The 24,815-nt window shown below is 46.2% G+C and overlaps 2 protein-coding genes and 1 pseudogene across 8 annotated transcripts in view; 2 read left to right on the top strand and 1 right to left on the bottom strand.

Annotated features, from left to right (window-relative positions):
- LOC120668464 overlaps window positions 1-13,547 on the top strand; it is a 29,104-nt gene extending 15,557 nt beyond the window's left edge. Inside the window, exons 2-13 of one of the 6 annotated variants that reach the window (XR_005672495.1) lie at window positions 10,423-10,655; window positions 10,808-10,956; window positions 11,042-11,230; window positions 11,340-11,441; window positions 11,525-11,661; window positions 11,755-11,830; window positions 11,909-12,207; window positions 12,302-12,488; window positions 12,560-12,676; window positions 12,750-13,008; window positions 13,081-13,153; window positions 13,241-13,547. Coding sequence is in view for 2 of the 6 variants with exons in the window: in XM_039948285.1 (XP_039804219.1) it covers window positions 10,915-10,956; window positions 11,042-11,230; window positions 11,313-11,441; window positions 11,525-11,661; window positions 11,755-11,830; window positions 11,909-12,207; window positions 12,302-12,488; window positions 12,560-12,676; window positions 12,750-12,858; window positions 13,241-13,299 (1,344 nt within the window). In the remaining 4 variants the exon portion in view is untranslated. Of the gene's footprint in view, window positions 1-10,422; window positions 10,656-10,807; window positions 10,957-11,041; window positions 11,231-11,312; window positions 11,442-11,524; window positions 11,662-11,754; window positions 11,831-11,908; window positions 12,208-12,301; window positions 12,489-12,559; window positions 12,677-12,749; window positions 13,009-13,080; window positions 13,154-13,240 lie in introns of those variants that run through there. The other 5 variants (XR_005672450.1, XR_005672462.1, XM_039948285.1 and 2 more) reach the window with 5 other exon arrangements.
- Window positions 13,548-18,647: 5,100 nt separating this feature from the next.
- LOC120668368 lies at window positions 18,648-21,778 on the top strand (annotated as a pseudogene).
- Window positions 21,779-21,901: 123 nt separating this feature from the next.
- LOC120668121 (bZIP transcription factor RISBZ4-like) lies at window positions 21,902-24,815 on the bottom strand. 2 transcript variants are annotated; one of them, XM_039948072.1, is made up of 6 exons: window positions 24,347-24,815; window positions 23,681-23,783; window positions 23,148-23,307; window positions 22,897-22,972; window positions 22,652-22,777; window positions 21,902-22,534 (listed from the first exon to the last, which is right to left on the bottom strand). In XM_039948072.1, the coding sequence occupies exons 1-6, from the start codon at window positions 24,482-24,484 to the stop codon at window positions 22,232-22,234; spliced, it is 906 nt and encodes a 301-aa protein (XP_039804006.1). In that variant the 5' UTR covers window positions 24,485-24,815; the 3' UTR covers window positions 21,902-22,231. The 2 variants fall into 2 exon arrangements, with proteins under 2 accessions (XP_039804006.1, XP_039804018.1); XM_039948084.1 differs by having other exon boundaries at window positions 21,929-22,534; window positions 23,148-23,304.

Here is a 24,815-nt window from a genome sequence, read left to right as displayed (position 1 = left end):
ATGTAAATTTTACTCCCGTAATGATCTTTCTGTCAGGGTGTGAAACTTTATTTGTGAGCTGTGCTGTAGTTGCTTCCGAATCTGAAATTTTGTTGAGCGAGGTTTAGTATTGCATACATAGAGCTACTCTGGGCGGAAATTGTTGAGTTGAGGCGGTTTCAACCGAAGCAAGCCATTTTATCTTCCCTTGGTGAACCATATCGCGAGGGGAAGGATTCATGCCGTGTGTTCATATTATATATGCACATTCTTTATTTGCGTGAATTAGTCCTGATAGCGAAATGGCTAACCAGGGGAATGATTATTTTGCAGATGGGTGATAATCATGACAATGATAATCACGAAGTACTGCCCCAACAACCTCCCTCTTTGGCTCAAGCTGTTGAGGCTCTTATCGCTGACCGCAACGAGCAGACGGAGTTGATAAGGCAACTGGTGCAAGCCCAAGTCAATGCCGGCAGAGGTCGACACGCTCCCCCGCTAGCACCAGTAGAAACTGACTATGTCGGTTTTCTGGCCACCCAGCCACCTCTGTTCCATAAGGCCGATGATCCCCTTGAGGCCGATGCTTGGATTCGCACCATTGAGGATAAGTTCAGCATCCTCAATTGCGCAAAAATGGACAAAGCTGCCTTTGCAGCGCAACAGCTGCGAGGACCTGCAAAAATATGGTGGGTCAATCACAAGGCTCTACTTCCCGCTGGTACACGTCTCACCTGGGAGGAGTTTGTGGCAGCTTTTAAAGCCCACCACATCCCTACAAGTTTTATGAGGAGAAAGATGGCAGAGTTCCTAGCCCTGAAGCAAGGAACCAACACCATGCTGCAATATGCTCAGACTTTCAATCAGCTATCTCAGTATGGCGGTTTTCATGTGGATACTGATGAGAAGAAACAGGATTGCTTCAGGAGGGGACTTAGCACAAAGCTTCAGGACTAGCTAGCTCTCACCACATGCAACAACTTTACCGATCTGGTTAATAAGGCCATCATGCAGGAAGATGCCACGCTGGTGCGTAAAGCTGATAAGAAGAGAAAGGCACCTGCTGGATCCTCCAGCAATGCACCCCAAAGGTACAAGCTGGTTCAGACAGGGAATCAGCAGGCTGCAAACCGCCCTCCGCAGCAGGGCCGTTGGGTCGCTAGGCCACCCCCGCAACAGCAACAGTGGGCACCCCATTTTCCGACACAGCAGCAGAGGCCTTTAATGCTACAAGGACCTCGCGCCCAACAACTACCCATGTTATAATTGTGGTAACCTGGGGCACTTTGCACGTGACTGCCGTCTGCCACCTCGGCAGAATAACTACAGGACTCCTGCGCTGAGTCAAGGTTCCAGTCAGAAGGATCAGAAGAAGAAGATTGTACCTGCCAAGACTGGTCGCATGAACTACACCACCCTGGAAGAAGTTCCGGAGGGCACCCAAGTGATGGCGGGTACGTTCTCCGTTAATCACTGTCCTGTTACTGTGCTATTTGATTCGGGAGCATCCCATACCTTTATCAGTCAAGCATGCGTAGAACGACTCAACTTGCAAGAAATTCAAACGAAAAGACCTTATGCTATTTGTACACCGGGTGCACGGTTGCACACCCATCGAATAATTCCGAGTGTGTCCCTTGAGTTGGGTGGAAAAATCTTCCAAACCAAGCCTATTGTCATTCCAAGCCAAGGGATAGATATCATACTTGGAATGAATTGGATGAAGGAACATTGTGTTTTCCTCGATACTTCTTCTCGTGTCATTTGGATTAATTCCCCCATATATGGTTCTATGGATATTCAACTTTCCAAGCATGAAATTCCAGCCACTATCATATACCATCTTGAAGGGAAAATTTTAGAAATAATTCTGGTGGTTTGTGAATACCCCGATGTGTTTCCGGAGGACTTGCCAGGCATGCCTCCCGATCGGGATATTGAGTTTGTCATTGAGTTACAGCCTGGCATCGCGCCCATATCTCGAAGGCCATATAGAATGACTCCGAGTGAGTTAGCTGAATTAAAAATCCAGTTGCAAGAGTTGCTAGATAAAGGCTTTATTCGACCGAGCACCTCACCTTGGGGTTGCCTGGCTCTGTTCGTAAAGAAGAAAGATCACGGGCTGAGGCTATGTGTGGATTATCGACCTCTGAATGCAGTCACCATCAAAAATAAATATCCACTTCCTCGTATAAATATTCTTTTTGATCAACTAGCTGGAGCTAAGGTATTCTCAAAAATAGATCTATGATCTGGTTATCATCAAATCAAAATCAGACCGGTGGATATACCAAAAACAGCTTTCTCTACTCGTTATGGTCTTTACGAGTATTTGGTAATGTCTTTCGGATTGACCAATGCTCCCGCTTATTTCATGTACCTCATGAATTCGGTATTCATGCCGGAGTTAGATAAGTTCGTCGTGGTCTTCATTGATGATATCTTGATCTACTCCAAGAATGAGGAAGAACATGCTCATCATCTTCACATAGTACTTCAGCGTCTGAGAGAGCACCAGTTATATGCCAAATTCAGCAAGTGTGACTTCTAGCTGAAGGAAGTGCCATTCCTCGGTCATGTCATATCTGCTGAGGGCATCTCTGTGGATCCCAGTAAAGTACAAGATGTACTCGATTGGGAAGCCCCAACTTCAGTTCCTGAAATCCGCAGTTTCTTGGGTTTAGCTGGTTATTATCGTCGGTTTATCCCAGAATTCTCCAGAATTGCGAAGCCGATGACTGAACTTCTTAAGAAAGGTGTCAAGTTCTATTGGAGTGCCCAATGTGAAGAAGCTTTCCAGAAATTGAAAACACTTATCACTTCAGCTCCAATCTTGGCCCAGCCAGATACTACAAAACCATTTGATGTCTACTGTGATGCATCAGGCACATGACTCGGTTGTGTCTTGATGCAGGAAAACCGAGTGATTGCTTATGCTTCTCGATCACTCAAGCGGCATGAAGAAAACTATCGTACTCATGATCTTGAATTGGCAGCTGTGGTCCATGCTCTGAAAATCTGGCGACACTATCTTTTAGGTTCATTGTGCAACATCTATACCGATCACAAGAGTCTCAAATACCTTTTCACTCAAGCTGATTTGAACATGCGTCAAAGGAGATGGCTTGAGTTGATTAAAGATTATGAGCTCGAAGTGCATTATCATCCAGGCAAGGCAAATGTGGTTGCCGATGCGCTGAGTCGCAAAGTTCACTGTCATTGCATTTCAGCTATACCATTAAGCGAATCCCTTTGCTTTGAAATGGAAAAGCTGAACTTAAGTATCGTACCACCTGGCACATTGGCTCATCTAGAGCTTACTCCTACTCTTCGTGATCTCATCATAGCGGCACAAAAGCAAGATAAAGGGGTGAAGGAAATTCAGAGAAGACTATCAGAAGGAGACCCTAAAGTGAATTGCTTCCACCAGGATACTGAGAATGTATTATGGTTCAAGAACCGATTAGTGGTGCCTAAGAATTTTGAACTCAGAAAACAGATCCTTGATGAAGCCCATACGTCACGACTATCAATTCATCCGGGTAGCAACAAGATGTACCAAGACTTAAAACAACGATTTTGGTGGACTCGGATGAAAAGGGAAATAGCCAAGTATGTGTCAGAGTGTGATATCTGTCGGAGGGTTAAAGCTAGTCATCTCAGACCAGCTGGGACTCTCCAGCCCTTGAATATTCCAGAATGGAAATGGGAAGATATAAGTATGGATTTTATCATCGGCTTACCTCGAACTCAAAAGGGTTATGACTCTATTTGGGTTGTAGTCGACAGGCTAACCAAGTCGGCATATTTCCTCCCAGTTAAGACGACATATTTGACCAAGCAGTATGCGGAAATGTATATTAATCGCATACTTTGTTTGCATGGTGTGCCAAAGACCATCATTTCTGATCGTGGAACTCAATTCATTGCTCGTTTTTGGGAGCAGTTACATGCTTGCTTGGGAACGCATCTTATTCGCAGCTCTGCATATCATCCTCAAACAGACGGCCAAACCGAAAGGATAAATCAAATTTTGGAGGATATGCTCCGTGCTTGCGTCTTAACCTATCCACAGAAATGGGATCAATGTTTGCCATTAGCTGAATTTTCTTATAACAATAGTTATCAAGAAAGCATCAAAATGGCACCATTTGAAGCATTATACAGTCGTCGATGCCGTACACCTCTCAATTGGTCTGAAACCGGGGAAAGAACGATTTTTGGACCCGACATGGTTCAAGAGGCCGAGGAACAAGTCCGTCTTATCCAAGCCAACTTAAAGATTGCACAGTCTCGGCAGAAGATGCGGTCCTGTGGCTTATCGGTTGGATCTTCCGGCAAACCTTTCTGCGGTTCATAACATCTTCCATGTATCACAACTTAGAATGTGCCTTAGAGTTCCGACTGAAGCTGTTGAAAGTGACTCGATTCAATTAGAGTCTGATCTCATTTATCCTGAGCATCCTATCAAGATTATTGATCGCAAGGATCGAGTTACTCGTCGCACAACCAACCGATTCTACAAAGTTCAATGGAGTAATCACTCCGAAGATGAAGCGACTTGGGAGAAGGAAGAATTTCTGAGGTCCAAGTATCCGGACTTTTTAAATGTTCATCCAGGTAATTCGCCTTCAAACCTTCTCACCTGTCTTTGTTCCTTCGTGCCTGAATCTCGGGGCGAGATTCCTTTAAGAGGGGAAGGCTGTAACACCCCTGTGTTAATCGTGCTCGCTAATCCCGAGTTAATTCGCTAATCGTGGACTCAAGTTCGTCGTTAGCGTTAATCGCGTTCGCTTAGTAAACATCTACTCAGCCGTTTTCGATCTCGTTTTTATCATCGATCCGAGCTCCAAATCAACTTTCGCCCAAAATGAAAGTTGTAGATCTTCTTTTCCTCTACAACTTTTATTTCTGACCAAATTTCATGTTCCCATATGGAATTTGGAGTTTCAGCTAGTCAAACTCGAGCCAAAATCATTCAAACGAGTAAACAGTGCTCCTCCTGCTCGATACTGTGCGCCCGACGCCCATACCGCCGCTGTGGTCGCCGGCGAGCGCGTCCACGCATCGGCAATCGCGCCCGACCTCGGCGTTGAGCGCCGCTCTTAGCCACGCGGACGCCTCGAAGCTTCCCGTCCAGCGCAGTCCTTCCCTTTCCTCGAGCTCGCACGACCTGAGCTGAGCAGAGTCGCCGCCGTCCGCCGCGCCAGCCACCGCTCACCACCCGCCTCGATTCGTCGCGCCCAGAGCTGCGCAGCCTTGCCGTCCACCGTCTCCACTCCACCCCGTGCCCGTTTGAGCCAAACCCCGGCCGAATCGACCTCCAGAGAGCCGGCCGCCATCGCCGTTCGTCCCGGAGTTCGCCTTCTCGCCGATGAACCACCTCCGCCTCTCCTCGAGCCGATTGAAGGTAGCTACGAGCTTCTCCGTCCCCTACTCATCCTCTCCGACCGTCTTCCCGGGCGAATCCGCCGCCCCCGTCGCCGCAGCGCCGCCGCCACCGCGCGCATGCCGCGGGCCGCTCTGCGTGCGCCCCGCCAGCCTCTGTTGCGCGCCCCACCGCCGCTTGGCCTCCCTGGAGCTCGCGCCGCCCGCTCCCGCCGCCGCCTTGCCTCACAGCGGCCGGAACAGCCCCGCCGCAGCTCTGCCTTGCGCGCTGCCGCCGCTCGCTCCGCCTAGGGCCCTGCGCGCGGGCCCCTGTGCGCGAGCGCGCCCGCTTGGCGCCAGCAGGCCGGCCGGCCGGTCCCCAGCCGCCGCACGCGCGGCCAGGCACGCCGCCGGCATTCGCGGCCGGGTCGGCAGCGAAGCAGGGGAAGGGGGCGAGCTGGGCCGGCGCCCACTAGCAAGTGGGGCACGGCTGTCAGCCCCCCTTTTTTATTGTTTTTCATTTAGTTAATTTGGCTGAAAACTTCTAGAATTTGTAGAAAAATGCAGAAAAATCCTTAAAATGCAAACCCAATTTTGTTAGGTTTCTAAAACTGAGATCTTTAGAAGAAAAATACCCATGCATGTCAAATGTCAGTTTTAGCCCTGCTAAATTTTACTTTGTGTTTGAGCTTGTCTATTTTGTATCTGCTGTTCTGTTGATCTAAAAATTCTGAGAATATTTTAGTAGCCTCATCTTGTCGTGTGTAGTCCACTATAAAATTTTCAGATGCCTGGTCTATGTGCTTGGTTGTGGATCTGTTAGTGTTGTTTTCCTTTTCTAGGGCTAAAAGAAATGTTTTTCTATCGTCGTTAATTGTTGGAAAAATTTGTGAGGCATGCTTTACTACTTTCCGTTGAGCTGGTTAATTTTGTTGCTAGGTCATGTATGCAAGTTGGGTTTTTACTTTTATATTGCCCTAGCTATGCTCTTTTCCTTATTAATGTTGTTAGTTAATTTGTTTCATGCATGTGTAACCTTAGCAAAGCAAGTTTCGGTTTTAATCCATGCTGCTCTAAGCAAAGTTTAGTAGTTATTATTTTGAAGGAAACACTTCAGGCTAAATGGGTTGCATGGCATATTTTTATTCGTGTAGACGCCGTGAACGAAGTCGCCTACGAGTTGATCGCTGAGCCGGTCCAGGAGCCACGAGTAGAAGAGCCGCAGAAGGACGCCATGGAGCACGCTCCAGAAGACCTCGTTAACCCCGCTGACCTGCAAGGCAAGCCCCGGAGCATAACCATAATTTAAATTATTCAATATTTATTTAAATATTTGTGCATTTATGTTCTAGGAGTTGAGTGGAACCATAGTATGCATGTTTTCCCTAGGTACCGTGGGCCTATACTAGTATGCAGGTGTCGATAGAAATGCTCTGCTAAATAGGATTTCGGTAGAAGTCGAGTGATTACTGTCACTCGCGAGTTTAGGATCTTGATTCCTTAGCTATGGCTTTGAAATGGATTGTTTAGTAAAGAGAAATGGAGACCGGGCGGAAATGAGTTGGATTAATGGTATGGAATGGATGAAAAGAAATCTCCGCCTGTGTCGATTGAGGACCGTTCCGTTGTTGGCAGTGTTGACCGAGTTTGAACAGTACTAACCACATGCCGGAAGTAGGAGGTAGTCGAAACCGGTAAGCTAATTACCTGATTTGCAACGATACTTTGAATCGCGACCTGCTACTCTGGGAGTGGAATGATGGCGGGTGTTGGATAGTATGTCGCCTCTGGGTTCTCAGAGAGTTCGCCGTGAGGGACCCTTCACCCGGGTTTTGGCAGGCGTGATTCAGACGTCGGGGTGATGATGGGAACAGTTGACGTGTGTGGCCTGACGGGGTTTACGCGTGTCGTGTGAGTTAGGTCCACCTTGCAAGGTTAAATCGGATCGATTCGTCGTGACTCGCGGATATGAGAGCCTTGGTCACTTTGTCACATCGTAGTAAGAAAATAGAATAAAAGAGGAATGGAAATGGTTGGTTTGTGAGTTTCTGAAGAGTAATCTGCTCCACCATGTGTGCTCTAGATGTTAAGCGAATTTAGTTAATACTCGCTGTACTAATTGGAGCTAAAATATTGAAAGTAAGGATTTACTTCTAGCAGCCTTTCAGCAAAAGAACTCCAGAGCCAAAAAGCTTTGCATGTCTAGGTAATGGGCTAAGTGTACCCAAAGTCGGGTAAGCCTTGCTGAGTATTAGTATACTCAGGGTTATCCTTGTAACCCTTCTGAGCAGGTTGTGTCCCTGCGGACTTCGAGGAGATCTGTGCGTCCTGGATTGGACAGCCGCTTCCTCCTGGGTGGACCGTCGAGTGGGCCCCGTCTTCCCCGTGAAGATTGGGCAGGTTGGCGTCACATCGGTGGGCAGGATGTGGAGCTCACCTTTTATCATCGTCGTGGTTATCGTATTGTATTTCAAACTCAGTTTTTAATCCTTCCGCTGTGCTTTTGAACTCTGTCGTTTGTATTTAAACCTTTTATGTAAAACTCATGTTGTAAATTAATTTGAATATTTCTGTGTGCTGGTATCACCTGTGCTCGTCTTCGTACGGGTCTAAGTGCAATTGTGATCCTGGAGTACAGTAGTTTAATCGGAATTTTACCCGACAGCCTGTCAGGTTACACCGTTTTAAGTGCACAGTAACTTGATTAAGTATTAAGATGATGGTTCGTGGATTTAAGCCGGTTTAATTTGGACGGTGCTGCTACAGCCATATACACGGTCAAGAGCTTGTCCACGATCTCACGGTCAAGTGATTGTCACCACCAAGAGATTTGATTTGTGATCTTCTTCATGCGGTTATACATCTCTTTCACACCTTCATCCTTCTTCATGGAGAATAAGCTCAATTCATCTTCCAAAGTTTTGATTCTTGATTCACGTATTTTTCTTGACCCTTGATGGTTCACTAGGAGAGTGTCCCAAGCCTCCTTGGCAGTTTGTGCATCTTCTATCTTATTAAATTCTTCGGGGCTCACGGATGTGTGAAGTATGTTCAATGCTTGAAAATTTCGTTAGAGCACATATGATTGAATGGGTGTTGGAGTTTCATCTTCTTCCAGTAGTTCACACCCAACCTCTACAACCTTCCACACATCCTTGTGGATTGCATTCATGTAGCCATACATCTTTGTCTTCCATTGATTGTATCCGGTCCCATCAAAGAAATGTGGTTTGCCCATGTGGATTGATGCATTGTGCTCACTAGGTAGTGAAAAAGTGTAGTCATGAGCAACTCTTCGATAATCACCTTTGCCTTTTGACTTTGATGAACTGCCTTTGTTTGAAGAGCGTGAGGCTCTTCTCTTGGAATCGGTGTCGGAGTCATCACTAGAATCAATAATAACACGGGAGCTAGACTTTTTCTTCCTTTGCTCCTTCTTCTTTTTCTTCCATGCCTTCCACTTCTCATAAGACATCTCATCATCGGATGTCTCTTCTTCACTTTCTTCTCCACCATTCTTATTCTTTTCTTTCTTGTTGTTGTTGGATGGCTCTGCATTCTTGTCTTTGTTTCTTTTATCACCAGAATCGTCTTTTTCACCTTCATCAATCGGATTCTCTGGATTCTTTTCATCATCCGACATCTTGACCTCTCCGGACGGTTAAGCCCTTTGAATGGAGAGCCAAGCTCTGATACCAATTGAAAGGACCTTAAGATGCCTAGAGGGGGGGTGAATAGACAATCTGCAACTCAAAGGCACTTAAAAACTGGCAGACGCAGACTCAGCCCGGATACTCCGGGTATAAGCCCGGATACTCTGGGTTTTGTGGTCCGGAGTATCCGTAGCTATAACCAGAGTCTCCGGGTATGAACAAACTGAAAAGAAACTGCAGGAATCTATGTATGAAAAGTAGATCGAGCTAAAGTACAAGTACCAGGTGTTCCTTAAGGTTGATATCCAACAAACAAAACTCACTAGAAACTCGTGAGTGAGTAGATCGAGCTCAAACCTTAGAAAAGAAGTCTCACAAGCAAATAGCAATGAAATCAAGTAAATTAACACAAAAGAGACAAGAATTTGTTTCCCGAAGTTCACACCCGAAGGTGCTACGTCTCCGTTGAGGAAGGATTCGAGAGACGGTGCTCAAGAACCCCTATGCTCCTCTCCCAAGGGCGAGATCACCTCTCAAGCCCAAGGTCACTTACTATGGATTCCTCGGCGAGGAATGGAGCTTACAAACTTCTTGTGCAGCTCACAACCTTGATTGAGCAGTCACAAGCACGCCTAGCTGTCTAGGAGCACAAGGCTCCAAGAGTAACAAACTTGAATCTGCGGGCTTGACCAAAACCAAGTGCTCAAGAGGTGGGAATGAGGCTCACTAGCACGAATCCTTGCTCTTGCTTGCTTCTCACTCAAATCCCTCAAAGGAATCACTCAAGAATGAAGAGAGGGGAGTGAGAGAGCTCTCTTTTGGCTTTAGGAGGAGTTCAGAGCGAGAGAACTGAAGGACGGGAGGAAGAATTTATACCCCTTGACCCAAAAATAGCCGTTGGGCGAACAGTTACCCGGAGACTCCGGGTATATGTCCGGAGACTCCGGGCAACCCTAATTTTTCAGCCCGAGAACAGCACCCGGACACTCCGGTCAAAGGGGTCTGGAGTATCCGGTCCTATACCCGGAGTATCCAGGTTAGACAGGATGAAAGCTCATGTTTTGCTCTTTTGAGTGTATTTTGTGGCTCACAGGTGTTTGTCTAGGTTCTCTTGAGCACAAGATTTAAATCGAAACCCTTAAATCAAGTCCCTCTTGATAGTACGGCGTCCCTATACTCAAATTTCAAATATAAAATCTAATATCATGAGTACACTTAAACACCGCCTTTTCATTTCCTTTTTGGGGGGCCATACGCCATTACTTGATTCACCTATACATATTCATCACCTGTACACATGCTCAATTACATAATAAAATATACATGTGTTTTGTCATTATTCACCAAAACCCACTTAGGGGCCTATATCACTTTCATATAGAGGCTCATATTGGAGAGACCTTGTTTGATGATGTCACAGGTGCTGACCATCTCGATATGGACAATCAAATAAAGGAAGGACATCCCCATCCTGACCACGTTGAAGACCCTTTGGAAGATGCTGTCAAAGGTCCTGGCCATGATGAGCAGGTGTGCTAGAACAGATCAGCAAGTCATCAAGCTCTAACCAAGAAAATGAGCTGCGGACATTGATTAGGATATCACAACATAACAAACCAAAGAAGTCGAACATAGCTCAAGTTCTGCCCTAAGGTAATTATTAGGTTATCACAACATATAACAAACCAAAGAAGTCGAACATAGCTCAAGTTGTGCACCAATATAGTTGTGTTTCTTACTTTATTGCCTTCTTTAGTTTTTCACATATCTGATTCATTTATGAAATAAATGATTATTCATTGTAGATTATATGTGAACCATACAAGATATTGAGATTATTGAATACATAAAATCATTACCGGCGGAAACAGTTGTGGTGAACATCGATAGTGCATGGTTAAATAGAAAAGATATGGAATGTCTTTTCAATGGTGACATGCAATTGGATGGCGAAGTAAGTCTATCTCTATAGACTATACAGTATACAAATTTAAACCTGGGTTATATGATATACACTAATTGCATTCCTTTCTACACAGGCCCTAAGTGCATATATTCATTGTATGAGGGATGAAGAGCATCTACTTTGTAGAGAAGGTGGAAAGGTCTTCTTGGAGAATACATTCATTTCAAGCCTACTCAAGCGTGATGGTGATCCTGATGTGGTCTTAAATTATAAGGAAGACCCTATTGATAAAAGGGTGGAGAACTATTTACAAGCTGACATGGTAAACTTATATCTCAGCTCATCTATGATAATATATACAATATTCGCGGAGATTAACTATAAAAAATTAATGTCTGATGTAAGTCTTCATTCCAATCAACATGGAAAAGTTTCATTGGTACCTGGCAGTTGTCAATGCAAAAAAATGTGAGATACATGTGCTTGATTCTATGGGACTGCAAATCCAAGACCGCAAAGATCTCAAAATTATAGTGAGGAATTATTCCTTTTGTATGGTTGTTTATTATCACATTATTATTATCAATTCTTATATGCTGCATCTATTTTACAATAGTTAAAAGGACTAGAAAGACAGATTAAATATGTAGAACAACATAAACAACTGAACCGAGACAAGTGGCAGCACTTGGATGTTGCATCAAGGCCATGGCCAATTATAGAGAAGATCACAAAGCAAATGCAAACTGATGGGTACACTTCATGTGGCTAACAATAGTCATAATTTGATTGTGTTTGTCTGAACAAACATAGAAACTCACTTTATTTTTCTAAATTATTGTTTAGGGTATCCTGTGGTCTATGGATGATAACCTTTATGGAATATTGGACTGGATCATCTCTGTCTGATAATGTAACCCAGGTAATTCATAAAGTATTTTGCATTGACAAGTGCAACGTACCAGTGAAACAATTATATAAACTTACACTGCTTTTGCAGAATGATATCACAAATTTCAGATTTAAGCTACCTGCAATCTTGTGGGACTCAAGATTAAACACAAAAAAAGGTTATCAACAACCTGAACAGACAAGTGAAGTCATAGACAGTCCAAGTGATGTTGAAATTATCGATGCTCCGGATGAGTTATCTAAACCCCCAAATGCATCACAACAACTACAATCAGATGCATCTCCAAATGTTCTTTCCAATACAGTAAGATCGACAAACATACAAGAACTATTGTATGTGTTAAGCAACTACATCATGTCGATGGACAGTAATGCTGAATATTTACAGTAAGTAATTTTCCATTTATTATAGGGTTTAGTATGCATAGTATATATTGTCAGCCTATCTATTTGCACTAATACAATATTAATCATTTAATAGGAAAGAGTGGATTAGGAGCACCAAGCCTTATCCAATTTCTTTAAGTTTGAAAAAACTTAAAGACATATTAGATGTAAATAAGCCAATGGATCCTGATTGCTTCAACATGGCTGTTCGGATGCTCGCATGCAACGAGGCCTTTTTGTGGTGTGAAGACAAATACCACTACATGGACCTACAATTCTGTGTAAGTTCATATAATTATTATGTAGCCACATAATATATTTATTTTAACACTTTTTTATTAGTAAAAAACAGTCCATATCTGATTTTGCTCGAGACCCGCGCCGTCGTGCAAAGCTTGATATCAACCAGTTGGCAAAATTATTTGAATGTTGGCCTAACATGGAGTATAACATTTCACACTGCAGCAATGTAAGCTATGTTTCTTTGTCCTTTATAATCTTGTGTTTTGTTACGGTCACATGAAAATTGTTTTTGTTTGCAGATTCTGTTGCCCTACAATATCTTGGGTCATTTCACATTATTCATACTTAACATGGGTGCTAGAAGTGTCTGTATAATGGACCCAATGCCTTTACCAGCATGGCTTAAAGGTCATCATCCAAGCATTCAGTATGTTCACAAACTCCATAATATTGCCAATAATATGAAACTCGCCATGGAATAGCTTATCCTGCATGGAATGACCATATTTATGTATGGGATCGTAAATTACCACCATGGGTGCCAAAAACATTGGACTGGTAATAGCTTGTAACTTGTGCACAACTAATTAACTATTGTCCACATATATGTAACAACATTTTTTTTTGTAGGAACCTAACAGGGTTTTTGGTTATCAACTTTATGCAGTCATGGGATGGTATAAGATTACCATTGATTAGCACCGTGAGTGCCCTTGTTTATTATACTTGGTCAATAACATTCTATAATTAGTAGTTATATGTTCAATGACGAGTAATACTGCATGTGCAGGTAAGGAATGTATTGAGGACCAAATTCCTGGTGGACCTGCTGAAGTACGAGGAAAATGAAGCTAAAGACAACATTCCTGGAGAAATACAAGAAATCCTTAAGCATCTCAGAATGTAGGCAATATATGTGATCTATAGCTATATGTTGCTCTTTTAGCATAATTATGCATATTTGCTATGTATTCAGCTACACATAACTTGTCGTCCGTCCCTTTGGTGTGACTTGTGATCGGTCTCTTTTGGTGTGACTTTGATCGGTCCCTATTGGTGTGATCTTAATCTATATATGTGATCGATCTATTTGATCATCCACTATATGATTAACAAAATTGTCGTCGTTTAGATTTTTTCTGTCCGTGGTGTTAGCACGGGCATTTTACTAGTCCAATTAACACTCCCCACCGTGGACTCTGGAGCTTTTTAAGCACAAAAAATTTGAGACTAAAAAATATTTTATCTTCTTTATATGATCTCTGATTCGACAACCGATTGCACTGTTGTGTTCTAGATGACAAGACGAATAAAACTAGACCCCACTTGTATATGTTTTGACGATGTTTTGTACTAGTAGCAACTTATGTGTAAATTTAAATTTGAAAGTTATAGAAGAAATTGCTACAATATACATATATAAGTTACTATACATATATAAGTTACTAGTATATGTATAGTGGCAACTTATATGCACCATGGCCCAAGATCTTCATACACCCCTCACGGGGCCCGCACCCTCCCTCCAAAGGCCATTTTCGTATGTGCACCATGGCCCAAGGTCTTCATACACCCCTCACGTGGTCCGCACCCTCCCTCCAAAGGTCATTTTCGTATCTGCAAGTGGTTTTAATTTGACCCGGACTCGCATATGTGGCTCGCACTTCTTTTTATGACAACTTATGTGACACATTGCTTTCTTTCTCTAGCAATTTATGCATATTGACTTATTGTGGTGATAACTTATGTGTATAAAAACTTTTATTTTGTGTCAACTTTTTGTGTACAAGTGTATGATAGATTTTACTTACACTAACATATATGTTATATGTGTGGCAACTCATGCGTAATAGATTATGCTTTTGTGAGAACTTTCTTTTTATAGTAACCTATAATTTTTTTGCAGTAACTTATATGTGGCAATTTGTGTGTACGAAACCTTTCGTTTTTTCACAACTTTTGTGTATAATAAATAGCAACTTGCTACTAGTGTAAAACATCTTCAAAATATATGTAAGTGAGATCTAGTTTTGTTCGTCTTATCACGTAGAACACAGTGGCGCAATCGGTATTCAAACAGATGTTATACGAAAGAGATAAAATATTTATTTGAAGTAGTTGCATGTTAGAAAAGGAACCTGGATAGGATTCGGATAGGATTCCTCATCGTACTGTAGCTCGAAAGTGTCATTCACCGGTGAGAGGGAGGAGGCGTGCGCTAAATCCGAAAGAAGGGGTCGCGTGCTGTGCTCTCTGCGCGACAGGTCGCGGGTTAGCTGTGTCCTTTCATTTAACTACTTTGCTTGAATATTTATAATTTTTTTCCAAACTGAGATGTCCATGTCCTGCAGCAATTATGTACTCCACCATTTCTCCGCTAAGCCCAACTGCTCCCTTCTTTCAGTCCTTCAGTAGATTAGAGGCCATTTTTTTTCTACAATTATATTAAGACCACTCCCCGTATCCCTCTGTTTTTTTACATGTCATATTAGGTTTGCCTAAGTCAAATTTGATCAACTTTGACCAAATTTATAAAATAAAATAATTATAATATTTACAATACCAATTTTTTTCTTGAATCCAACATGAAATATATATTTTTGATAGTGCATATGTTGGCAATATAGTTGTTGCTATATTTTTCTATTGATTTGGTCAAAGTTAGCTAAGTTTAGCTTAGAACAAACCATGAAATAAAATTATGAGTACATTCCCAATCTAGTCTTTAGTCCCAAGATATACATTGCAAATATTTTGACAGTAATGGTTTAATTCCTTGACACTCTATGCTGATCCTCAACAACTAAAAACACCAGTAACAATAGGAGCAGACATTGAACTATCAAAGAACAGCGATAAATGCTTGCTCAGGCAAGTTCTCCCAAAAAAAAAGTCAAAGAACAGTGATATCTAACCAGAAGCTCCAAACTTGGGGCTGATGCCACGTGAAGAAGGCTTGGCGTGAGAGGAGAGCGAAACGTAGCCACGGACAAACTTGCCGGGATCAACACCAGACACAAAGACACTCAATGAAACCAACTCTGTCTGCAACGCGCGCTTGCCGGCCGGCCGGCGGCGGCGTTCCGGCAAGTCATCCTTGGCTGCATTCAGCTCCCCGCCTCATTTCACGCAGGGCCATCCACGGACGGTCCTCAATTCTCGGTGAGCGAACCAAAGCTGACTTGTGAGCGAGCTTAGGAACAAAAAATGTCTTCTGTGGCCAAAGAAGATGATGCATTCTGCGTATATATAAGCATAATGTAAGTTGATCTCTGCATGGCTAGTGGATGGACAGGCTGGCCTCATCAATTTATGTTATTTAACTTGTATACTTTTTACCTTTTCTGGTTTCTTCTGCCTGTTGTCAGGCAGAAGAAACCAGTGAGATATCAAAAGTTCGATTTAACTTTTTAGCAGTGAACCAGTGACAAAGACAAAAGGTGCACATTTGCAAGAATATGGCTAAAGCATTCCTGATTGGAATGTTAGAAAACTAGAATGGTCTCAACTTGTTATCACCAAAGTTCCATTTTGGTTTCCTGCAACTGCAAGATTCTGAATTCCAATGCCCTTTTTTTTTTTGCAAAGGCGACCTGACTATGTGGCAGGTAATTTTCTACATTAATTATCTTTGGCATAATAAGTAATTTTCATATGCACCATGTCAAATACAACAAGCTGCATCTTTGAGTTACCACAGGTTAATATTCCAAACAAGAACAATTGGCGAATATCGTTGAATTGTATTTTTTTTAGTTGTAATTACCACATTGACAAGATATATTGGTGGACCCGACAAATTCCATTACCGGTTCCAATGCCCTTCTTTTGCAAAGGCGACCTGACTATGTGGCAGGTAATTTTCTACATTAATCATCTTTGGCATAATAAGTAATTTTCATATGCACCATGTCAGATACAACAAGCTGCATCTTTGAGTTACCACAGGTTAATATTCCAAACAAGAACAATTGGCGAATATCGTTGAATTGTATTTTTTTAGTTGTAATTACCACATTGACAAGATATATCGGTGGACCCGACAAATTCCATTACCTGAGAGCCTCAGAGCATCATGGCCATTGGACATGAGCAAGGGTCGTCGCCCCACGGCATGACCAATCTTTCTTCTTACATAAATAATAAAGGAGAAGCACATAATTTCATGGTTAAAGTTGACCGTACCTTTTTTTTCAGTAGGCTAAGTTTAAAAAAAGGAAAAACAAGCATTATACATTTGCTAAAAAAACAAGCATTTTGATTCATGCTGAAGTACTTGATTCGGATTTTTTATACAAGACATTGATTATATCAAACCGATAAAAACTAATATTTCCATTTCTCCATGATAACTTGGCCTCCTTACTCTGTGGTCTGTAGCAAACAAACAAATTGAAATTCACCAAAAGTATATGATCTGAAGGGCTTGCTTTTCTTGATTATCTTCATACTACTGCACGAAGCATATAAAGAAAGAATGTGAAGGCAGTAATGTCGAGATTCCTTGCAGCTTGAGAGCTCTTCTTGTTTCCCTGCCTCATCGGTGAAGTTCAGAATCCGATTAAACTTCATCCTCAATTGTTCGTGATCCACAAGTCTGAAAAAGAGGGTCTTGATAAGCAAGCACTTTGAGTTACCTCGCCCAAGAAGTGTTCTTTTCTTCACAGCTCCAAACAACCAAGCATCTTAACCCTCTCCCAATGGCCCAACAATACCTGATCTACATGCATCTGATACGAAAAAGAAACCACCACTACTCCCAGTATCTTCCCCTGTTCTTGCTCCTGTTGGGATCTTTGCTTCTTAGATGCCCAGTATCTTTGCTTGGCCTTTTTCTCGGCCTCCATTCTGTCAAGGGTCTTCTTCTCCGGGCACTGGTTTGTTTTGTGGTCGGAGTCAGATCTATGGAAGTGACAGAAGAGTTTTTTGGGATCACGCGAAGGTCCACGACCTCGGCCCCTTCCTCTGCCACGATCTCTGCCTCGTGCCCCGGACGAAGGTTGCTTGTCGTTTGAGCGTTGGGGCTCCGGCTCTGGTGGTGTCATGAAGGGATCGAAGGTTATCTGATCCTCATCTTCGTGCGAAGTTTCCAGAGGTAAGATGAGCTGGTGAGCTGGCTGCTTCTCTTGCTGCCATGTTTGCTGGTTGTATTTTTCAGCCTGACGCATGATTCTTCTTTGCTCGACCCTTCTGCGGTGGTCGGCGTCTGACTTCGCGTACTTTTCTGCTTCTGAATAAAGCTCCTCTAGAGTCCTCGAAGGCTCTCTTATGAGGTGGGAAGCAAGCTGACCAGGCAGGAGTCCCTCGATGCATTTTTCTATCGCATCTTTCTCAGAGAAGTTTGGAATTTGAGCTTTCTTTTGGACGAACCTCCGGAAGTAGTCATAGAGAGGCTCGCGGTCATGCTGGGGGCACTTGAAATCTTTGACAGTGTTGGTAGTGAGCCTTCTGAAGCCCTGGAAGTCCTGGAGGAGCCTTCCTTTCAGCTGATACCAGTTGTTGATTGATTGCGGAGGCAGGTACGAATACCAGTTAGCCACAGAACCTTCACAGGCCATGACGAAGGACTTGGCCATGGTGGAGTCGTCACCTCCGGCCGAAGCGATGGTTGCTTCGTAGACCATGAGGAACTGAGTTGGATCTGTTGTAGCGTTGTACTTGGAGAGCTGAGTTGGCTTGTAGCCGAGCGGCCATGAAGTTTGCTGCAAAGCGACTGAGAGTGGCGAGGTCGGGTCAAATGGGAGGTTGACCGGCGGTGGCCTTTGGTTCTCATTATGGATGAAGGCTGTCTGAAGTATGACGCGGTTTTCTTGGTGGGAGGAACCTTCGGGCATTTCTTGGTATGCCCTCTGCAAGCTCTAAACTTCTGCCTCCATCTCTGCTAGACTGCGCCTGGCCTCGGCTAGCTTGTTTGCTTGGTCCATTGCCCTCTTTTTGGTGGCAAGCTGTGCTTTGATGTTCTTTTTCTTCATTTCAAGGGCTTTGAGCTTGAGTGCTGCTTCTGTGAGTTGATAAGCTTCGGTGTTTTCAGTGTTATCAAACAGGTCTCCATGAGGGGCAGCTTCGTTGTTGATGTCTTCCATTTGTGGGTTGGCTCCTTCGTGCTGCGGTTGAGGGCCGTCGACGGTGCGGCCAGTCTTAGTGGAGGTGCTTGTGGTGCCGGCGGTGGCTTTCTTCTTCGCTGGGGCCATCGAGGGTTGTTTTACGTGCTGGAACGGTGGGCGCCGCTGTTAGGATCTTTACTTCTTAGATGCCCAGACAGAGAGCATGAACAGTAAGCAAGATGACAATGAAAGTAGGTGTCGAACTCTCTAATAATGATTAGAAAATTGAACCCTTTACACTGTGGAGAGAGGGGGCTATTTATACCCCTAGCCCTCGGCCAGGTTTTCTTAAATTGCCCCCTTTCAACTCATTTACAGTTCACTCTTAGCCGGTTCCGGGGTAAAATTACAAGGTGAGAGGTTTACAAATCCGACCTTCTCACGTATTCGGGAGGTGTACAGATCCGACATTCTCACATATTCACATTTCGCTCACATGTCTTCAACCGATGAAGGATACGACAACCTTCGGGTACCTCCGGGAGTTTGGGCCATGGAGGTCCCATCAACGATCGACCAGCCGTCATCCTCGTCCCCGGTCGTGGGATCTTTTCCCGAAGGTCTTGATCTTCGAGTTTATGCTTCCTGGTGGCCGGTCGCCACCTTCGGCACGACGGAAGTGGTACCCTTCGGTCCGAAGATCTTGGTGTTGGGCTTGCGCCTCTGTGCAGCCATCCGTTGCCTTCGGCCTTTAGAAGGTTATATCTTTCGGTCTGAAGGTCATGGTTTCTGAGCTTCCGCTTCTTAGAGTTCATCCGATACTTTCGGGTATGCTTGGCTCCATTTCATTGTGGCCCTGCAAACAGATTAGGGAGCATTTCTAGGGTAAGAGCTTGACCCGAAGATCCAATCCCCAACCGCTCCAATTCAGGAGCAGGCAGCAACAATGGGCTGCTCCTCGTCGAAGTTGGACGAGGCGGCGCCCGTGAAGACCTGCCACGACCGGAAGAGCTTCGTCAAAAAGGCGATCGCGCAGCGGGGCCTCCTGGCCTCCTCCCACGTCGCCTACGTCCAGTCGCTCCGCCGCGTCTCCATGGCCCTCTTCTACTACTTCGCCGAGGACTAGCACCTCTACTTCCTGCAGGAGCAGTCGTCATGCCTGCACCACCCCGAGCCCGAGAAGGTTCTTGCCATCAACTGCCTGAGGCCGGTGGGGGCTCCGGTGCACCCGGTGGTGGAGCAGTGGGACCCCGAAGCCGTCGAGACCGCCACCATCGACCAATTCTTCGGGCTGGATCACCAATTCTTCCGTCCTCCATCCGTTGATCCGATGAACGACACACCGATGTCACCGCAGCCAGCAAGATGGGATTTATCTTGGGACCCTTACTCTTTGCCAACCGATCATCACCTGTATTCGGTTTACGGCGTAGAAGGCATAAAGGTTGGTCAGGCGGCACACGAGCAGATACCGGAGCTGGAGGAGGTGAGCGATGACGACGATCGCCCATAAGGCGAAACAGAGGAGGAAGAAGAAGAGAAGGGTGAACAGGCGGATGCAGCGGCACCGGAGGCGGTGGCGCCGCCAGAGGAGGAGGAGAAGAGAAACGTGGGTCATGTGAACAATGAGCTGCGAGTGATGGCCAGTGCTGATGTTGAGCAGCGTGGCACCCCCGACTTCACCGTGTACGTCGACCGGCCGCCGACGAGCATGGCGGAGGCCATGAGGGACATCCAGGGCCATTTCATGAAGATCGTCGACACTGCCGGTGAGGTGTCCGTGTTGCTGGAGGTCGTCCCCTACCATAGGAGAGGTACGTGCAAATAATTTCTCTCCATCGCAAGCAAATCTATCTGAGAAATTTTATCTGACGAACAGTTGCTGTCAGTGAATGAATTGTACAGAGTTTCTGCCATGGGGAACGGGTGCATTGCATTGACCATTGCTCTCTTCTAGACAGTTCAACCACCAGCCCCGAGGGACGACAACGGCGAGGAGCAGGGCGCCCCCGAGATCCCGCCGGAGCCGTTCGAGCTGTTCCAGAGTCACAAGGAGAGCCTTGACAGGCTCTACGAGTGGGAGAAGAGGCTGTACGAGGAAGTCAGGGTACGTGCCTTCTTCTCCATCGATCCAGCTCCAGCTCTGAAATCGATGAGCTGACAGTCTCCTCCTGACGTGAACGGAAGGTAGGGGAGCGGGTCCGTCTGGCGTACGAGAAGAAGTGCGCGCTGCTGATGCGTCAGGACGCCAATGGCGCCGAGCCGTTCGCCATCGAGAAGACGAGGGCGGCCATCAGGGACCTCCGGACAAAGCTGGACATCTCCTTCACCTCCGTCGACGCCGTGTCGAGGAGGATCGTCGCGGCGCGCGACGACGAGCTCCTGCCGCAGCTCGCGCAGCTCGTCCGAGGGTACGCGCTCGACCTCCCAAGAAAAGATTAATCGGGACGAATAATTGTGGTAGAGGAAAGATGAAATCACAGAAGAATTTCCGTTCCCCTTTTGTTCGGTGATGATCAGGTTGGCAAGGATGTGGTTGGTGATCGCCGACGCGTACAGAGTGATGAAGCGCACGGCCGACGAGGCGACCGCGCTGCTCACGTCCTCCTCCTCCGCCGCCGCCGCTGCCCGGCCGGCTCTGGTAGGCGAAGGAGGCATCAGGGGCCCGCCGCCGCCTCCGAGCTCGACGCGCGCGGCCGCCGGCGCGGGCGCGCTCGGCGCGGAGCTCCGCGGCTGGCGCGCGGCGCTGGAGGCCTGGGCCGAGTCGCAGCGCGCATACGCGGCGGCGCTCTGGGGCTGGGCGCGGAGCTGCGTCAAGGACGGCGAGGACATGCCGCGCCTGATCGTGGGCTGGGCGCGCGCGGTGGAGTCGGTGGACGTGGACGCGGCGACCAGGGCCGTGGCCCGTGGACGCCGTCGCGGCGGAGGCGGCCGCCGTCGCGTCGGCCGTGAAACGGCAGCGCGGCGGCGAGGAGTGGTTCAACGAGGAAGAGGCCAAGAAGAAGGTCTGCCTCGGGCTCGCCGCCGCGCTGGCGGCCATCTCCGAGGCCGGCGGCTTGGCCGTCGCGGCGTACGACGAGCTGCTGCTGGAGATGGAGACGGAAGCGAGGGGGGAGCGGAAGAGAGAGATGGCGGCAAGGGACGACGAATCGATCCAAAACTAATTAAAACCCGCGGCTGTGAACCTGCAAGCCGTGCAAATCATCTACAAGACTGTAACTGTAAATGTATGCGTACAGATATCACCATTACTAGAAGAATTAGAAGCCTGCTAATTAGAGCTATTACTGTGATGCCAGACAGCCAGAGAACTCTGGTCACTTACCTGAACTTCCAGGGATGTGCCTCTCTGTTCATCAGAAGGCAACAGGGTGATGCAATCCATCAGAACACCTACTCCAATCAGATTAGAAACATATCATGACATGATAATATCAAGTCACAGTAGTAATTATGCTGTGGAGTTCAGTCTCTTAGCATATATAATTATATATGAGTAGCTAGTTTGCCACTCAGTTCTAGTATTAGTGTATTACAGAACTACTAGGCAATATACCGACCGAGCGAGACGAGGACTCTGAAAAACTCAAGTCCGTTCAGTTCACCACTCCAGCTGACATTGCAATGGCAGCTGCCATACACTTGCAGTTCATACTAGTACCATGCATATCGATACGCGTACAGGGCAGTAGCTGCCCCCCCTCGGCGTGCGCGTTCCACGCTCCGGCTTCTTCTCTTCACTTGGACAGGCCGCCGTCCCACGGCCAGACGTCGACGCCGGCGCCGCCGCAGCTCGTCACCTCGCTGGTCATCCGGTTCTCGAGGCTCTCGAGGCTGGCGATGCTCTGCAGCGGCGAGTTCTGGACCTGCTCCGCCGGGGACAACCCCGCGAAGCACGCGTCGTCGCCGGCGAAGTCCAGGCCGGGCAGCACGTCGGGGCCCCGGCACGGCTGCCGCGGGTTCAGGACGGGCGACAGCCCGAGGCTGCCCAGCCCGCACGACAGGGCGCCGCGGGCCACCATGTCCTCCGCCAGCTTCACCTGCACGCACGGCGGCCAGAAACGGAATGGCTTCAGTCTTTCAGAGAACTGGAACTGGATATTCAGTGCGGTTTTGTGATGAACAGTATGATAATTTCTGCAAAGAGCAGCGATCACCTTGACTCTGAGGGCCTCGACATCTGACTTCAGGATCCTGTTGTCCGTGACTGCAGTTGTGAATTGCTGGTTGGCGTCTGTCAGCTGCTTGAAGAGTGAAGCATTTTCGCCTCGCAGCTGGTCAACCTGTTTCCAAGGACATAGTAACTTGCAAGTCAGATTGAAACTCAAGGAACCATCTGCATCAGCATTATGAAAAAAACAACACATGTAGTAAATTACACACACATCGTAGTAGTGTTTACCTGTGTCTCAAGATCAGCTAAGTGGGCTTGCTTTCTCTTCCTTGACCGACGAGCAGATTCACGATTCGACACCATCCTGTGATTTGAGGCAATCAATTTAGGTTGGACTGGACTCCTATATAAGCATCTTTGCTCAACATTCATTGCAGGAAAAAAAATCAACTTCCAGATCTTCTTGTTGATACAATCACGGGATGCAAATAATTGAATAAAAAAGGTTGCACAGAGCATTGTTCTTGCCCTTGGTATACCGTCGCATTCTCTTCACGTCCTGTGGGTTTGTGCTTTGCTCGCATGGACCGCCTTCGATATCCAACTGTGATTCGCTATCGGAATCTGAACCACTTGTTCCCCCCAGAGTTTGGCTCTCTTTCAGATATAGGTTGGTCGCTGATGTTGGGCTTGCTGCTGCTGCAAATGATTGAATTTGGTGTGAGCTAGCTAAAACACAAAAGAATTGAATATTATGCGCCTTACAATTGTTTACGCTCAATTTGTCTGTTGCAACACTTATTTATGTCACTACCTTATTACTCAAATCTCTGATTGCCCAAAATTTTATCTATTTAACTAGTCAATTGTCACAGATCCAATCCAAGTGCCCAAATTCTATCTATATTAACTAGTTACCTAGTAACTGCAGCTGATTTTATCAGGTAGCAAAAATGTAGCACAAAAGCACTGTGCACAGTTCTGGATGATTTTCTTGCTTTGGAGTACTAATTGCATTCATTAGTGAAGAGACTGAAAATGTTGAAGAGGAACCATGTGCGGCAACATATACCACAGATTGATGACTGCGACTCGATTGTCGTGGAGACTGCGGGATGCCTCACGTTGTGGTTATGGGACCATATGTGATTAGGAATGCTTCCGTTGAGGGTGTTCTGCTCGGACAAAACAAAAGGCAAATTTAATGGAGTCATCTTCATCCACACATGTCAAGGTCTAACAATGAAAAATACAATAATACTCTGCTATGTGGCTGATTTAGGTTTAGAGAAACCAATAACTTCCGTTGCCTAAAGTCTTTGAAGAACTCACACCGATTTTCCATGCAAATTTTAGAACAAAACTCGTAATCAGTTCTTAGAACCTTGGCATGATAACTTGATAAGCATGTATCTATGTTAAGCCTCCGGCTTTGCTACTATAACATGTTTGTGGTTCAAGAATCAATTGTGATCAGATTAATCAATATTATTAAAAACGCTAAGCAAGTTTCTAACAAAACAACGCTAGAGCAAAATCGGTGGAAGAAGGGATGTACCAGTGAGAAAAATTCACCCTAACTTAGCAAGATCTCATTCACATGTCACAAAATTCTAATAATTCATACAAAATAAAACTGCAAAAGGAGCTTGTAATCACCACCCACAGAATTTCAGTACTCCTATTGGTCACCAGTTTGCTTATAGCCCAAAGTCAAGTTCCTCTGCTGTGTACTCACCGAGTCGGCGAAGCTGAAGCCGGAGAGATCGCCGGGGGAGAACAGGCCCGCAGCGAACGCCGCCTGCGCGGCGACGTCGTGGTCATCCGGGCTGCGGATGAAGGCCTCCAGCTGCAGCTCCGACGCGCACTTCTTCATCCCCGGCCGTCCCCGCAGCTGGAAGCTAGCTAGCCAGCGATCGATCGGCCGATCTCTGTCACTCTCCCGGAATCGCTGCTGCGTCCGCGTCGGCGCCCACAAGGCCGCCTTGCTTTTAGAGACGGCGAGCACCGAGGGGGCCGACGGGGAGGAAAGTGGCCGGCTGCGAGCGGAGTCCGGCGTGGAAAGCAGGGTTGCGGCGTCTTCCGGGCCTGGTTTCGCGGGGTATCTACGAGTCTGCCACTCCGCCGCGGCGCCGCCGTGTGGCCGTACGGCGGTAGTGCGGTCCGGGCTGGTTGCGTGGGAGAGAGGAGGCCGGGCCGGCGCTGCA

Source organism: Panicum virgatum, chromosome 1K (genome assembly GCF_016808335.1).
Source record: "Panicum virgatum strain AP13 chromosome 1K, P.virgatum_v5, whole genome shotgun sequence".
NCBI lineage: Eukaryota > Viridiplantae > Streptophyta > Magnoliopsida > Poales > Poaceae > Panicum > Panicum virgatum.
This window is presented reverse-complemented; position numbering and strand designations above follow the sequence as displayed.